Source organism: Emiliania huxleyi (genome assembly GCF_000372725.1).
Source record: "Emiliania huxleyi CCMP1516 unplaced genomic scaffold EMIHUscaffold_78, whole genome shotgun sequence".
In the NCBI taxonomy this organism is placed as follows: Eukaryota; Haptophyta; order Isochrysidales; family Noelaerhabdaceae; genus Emiliania; species Emiliania huxleyi.
Window position 1 is genome coordinate 515,767 of NW_005196163.1, and position 2,908 is coordinate 518,674.

Genomic DNA, 2,908 nt, shown 5'->3' on the forward strand with positions numbered 1-2,908 from the left:
TGGTCCGCCTCGCCGTTCCCGAGCCGCCGCCTCTTCTCCGACTGCCCCGGCTAGTTCACGAGTTTCGCGGTAGTACTTACTCGCTGGTAGTACTTACTCGAGAGAGAGAGAGAGATTTTTAGCAATACCACGTCTCGCGCGCGCGTGAACAGGGCAGGGGCTCCAGGCCCCAAATGACGTGTGAGTGTTAGAGTTGTTGATTTCGATGTTAGCGGCAAAACCGCGTTTAATTTCGCGCACCTGCTGTCCGCCGCCTCCGGCGGCGCCTCGCGCCGCTTGGGGCGCCTGCGGCGCCCTTGGGCGCGCGCCGCGCGCCTGTTTTGGGGGGGCTACCAGCGCCGATGGCTGCGTTTTCTTTAAATTCTACAAACCAGGCCTAGCACGAAGCGCTGGCGGCCGAGCGAATGCCTTTTGGCGAGTCCACGCCCTTCATCCTTATCGCGCGCTGCCACGTCAAGCAGGACTGCTTAGCTGCGTACCTCGAAGCCGCCGAGGCACCTCCCGCCGCGAAATGGAGCAAACTCGCGGCGCAAGCCAAGCACTCGCCCTCCGCCGGACGCACAGGTGGCCGACAAGGCCGTCAAGGAGAGCGAGCCCGGCATGCTACACCATACCTTTGACCAGGTAGCCCACGTGCGGACGCACTCATCCCTCACAAGCGATATAGCTGCTCTGAGTCCTGAGCCGTCTCGGGCAGGACCCGACCGACCCGCTCGCCTTCACGTGGTCCGAGGTGTATAAGGACGACGCCTCGCTCCTCTGCCACCTCACCAACCCTCCGCTGGTGAAGTTTGTGGAGCAGCACGGCGAGATGGGCGGTGCGCGATCGGAGACACTTCCCACACGCTCCCGAGACACTTCTCAGAGAGACACGCCCAGGCACACGATTGTGGTGCAGCATTGCGGGTCGGACGGTGCGGGCACACTGCCGACTGATCCTCACGTCCGCAGACGACTTTTCTGTCGAAATTTACGGCACGATCGCGCCGGCGACCAAGGAGGCGTGCAACGCGCTCCCCTTCCCGGTCAAGTACTTCGACACCAAGTTCGGCTACTCGCGCGTGGCGTGAGACCTATACGATTGTAGAACTAGGATTCGCGATGGCACCGCGTCGCGTCTGCGGGCGTGTCACTGCTCCGCGCGGAGGAGAGAGAGAGAGAGAGTACTCCTGAGGAGAGAGCTCGACATCAGAGGCCGATCTCTCAACAACAACTAGAGTTGTGTGTGGTCCTGATGTGTTCAAAATCTCTCTCTCATCATGGGACTGCTTCTTCACTTAAAATGGAAAACATCTCGTCATCACCGAGAGCGAGACCCTTTTTGTCCATCAGATTTTACAACGTCAACGAAAAGGAGAGAAAGAAACAAAATCCGTGGGTGCGCTTCTCACTCAGCTCCCCGGCCCTGGATGTGAGGTTACTGACTGCACTCCAAGTGCTCCAAGAGGGAGGAGGGAGAGCGGCACGCCGCGTCAAGAAAGACCAATCTCGTCAAATCCGGCCGTTCCCTCGAGCATTTGAATTCTTTGTTTGTGAGTTTCGTTGTAAAATTCTTTTGTTCCACCAACCCGGTCGGCGGGCGCTTTCTCGAAGGGCCGCGTGGGTCGCATTCCCTCCCCGCGCAAGTGGCGGCGTGAATCTGCCGGCACCCCTCCCGGCATCAGCAAAGCCGCGCACTCCACTACCGCTCACACCACCGCCTCCCATGCCCTCGATTTCATTATCGACGCCTCCAATGCCGCCGTATCCGACGCCGCCTCCGCCGCCGCCTCCCAATCCGCCGCCGTATCCAATGCCGCCTCCCCCGCCACCAGAGTGCGGCGCGGCAGGTGTCCCGCTGCTGATCGACACCGACATGTCGATCGATGTCGACGATGTTGGCGCGCTCTGCGCAGCACACGCTCTCGCGGACCGTTGCGAGACGCGACTCCTAAGATTGATGGAGACAGGGTCTTAATCGCCCTCGAGCCAGCGGCCATCTTGCGTCAGCGCTACAGAGATGGGACTGGCAGCTTCACCGAGGTCGAGTTCGCGAGCAGCAATGACGAGTCCGCCGTCTTCATCAAGCCCCCTTTCGAATACCTACCGGGTGAAGACCCGATGTGCGAACCACTAGGCGCGCAGTGGGGGGCCCAGGCGCCTGTGTTTTCCAAAGACACGCGCATCTGCAATATGCGCTTGTCGCTGCCCCCAGGGACCTGTCCCGGCGCAGAGGAGCAAGGCTACTGCATTGCTGAGCAGCTGGCTAAAGGAAATTTGGCGGATTACTTCAGCGAGAAGCCGGCCTTCTCCTCCTTTCCTAACAAGCCTTTCAATCAAGCCGCGTTGTACACCACCTGGACGGCGAGCCTTTTTCTGCTAGTGCCGCTTACCACATTCACGTGTGCTGCTGATAGCTCTTGTTTTGCATGTAGGTCAAGGCAATCACTTTTTCGACCGGCTCCGCCAACGGACTCGACCTCTCTGGTGTCGAGTCTGTCCACCTGCAGCTCTACTACATCGGCAAAAGCTGTGGCGTTCTCGGCTCGACGCCCACGTGCTACTTCCCGATGCCTGGCTAGTCCTAGTGCATCGCCTCAGGAGATACGCCGAACAGTTGTATGGGGGTTTTTGCCGTGCTAGCCTACGGACGCCGAGGGAGCTCCCCGAGTCTGCTGTGCGGGCCTGCCATGCACGGCGGGCCACAGAGCGTCTGCGGGCCGGGGGACTGATGTAGTGCTGCGGGGATAGAGCGTGGGGAGCGTGCGGACCGTCTGCTGCGCGGGCCCGCCATTCCTTTGCACGGCGCTCCAGCGTCGGGTCTGCGGGGGACTGTCGTAGTAGCATGCTGCGGAGTCGATAGAGTGTGGGGAGGGTCCGGACTGTCTGCTGGGCTGGCCTGCATCCCTGCTGACGGCCCGCCATTGCT

At 60.9% G+C, this 2,908-nt stretch overlaps 1 protein-coding gene across 1 annotated transcript; it reads left to right on the forward strand.

Annotated features, from left to right (window-relative positions):
* Window positions 1–404: 404 nt before the first annotated feature.
* On the forward strand, window positions 405–1,254 carry EMIHUDRAFT_416928 (hypothetical protein; the record flags this gene model as incomplete). The annotated part of the gene is made up of 4 exons (XM_005760135.1): window positions 405–475; window positions 540–624; window positions 698–818; window positions 952–1,254. The coding sequence occupies 4 exons, from the start codon at window positions 405–407 to the stop codon at window positions 1,068–1,070; spliced, it is 396 nt and encodes a 131-aa protein (XP_005760192.1). The 3' UTR covers window positions 1,071–1,254.
* Between the last annotated feature and the right edge of the window lie 1,654 nt (window positions 1,255–2,908).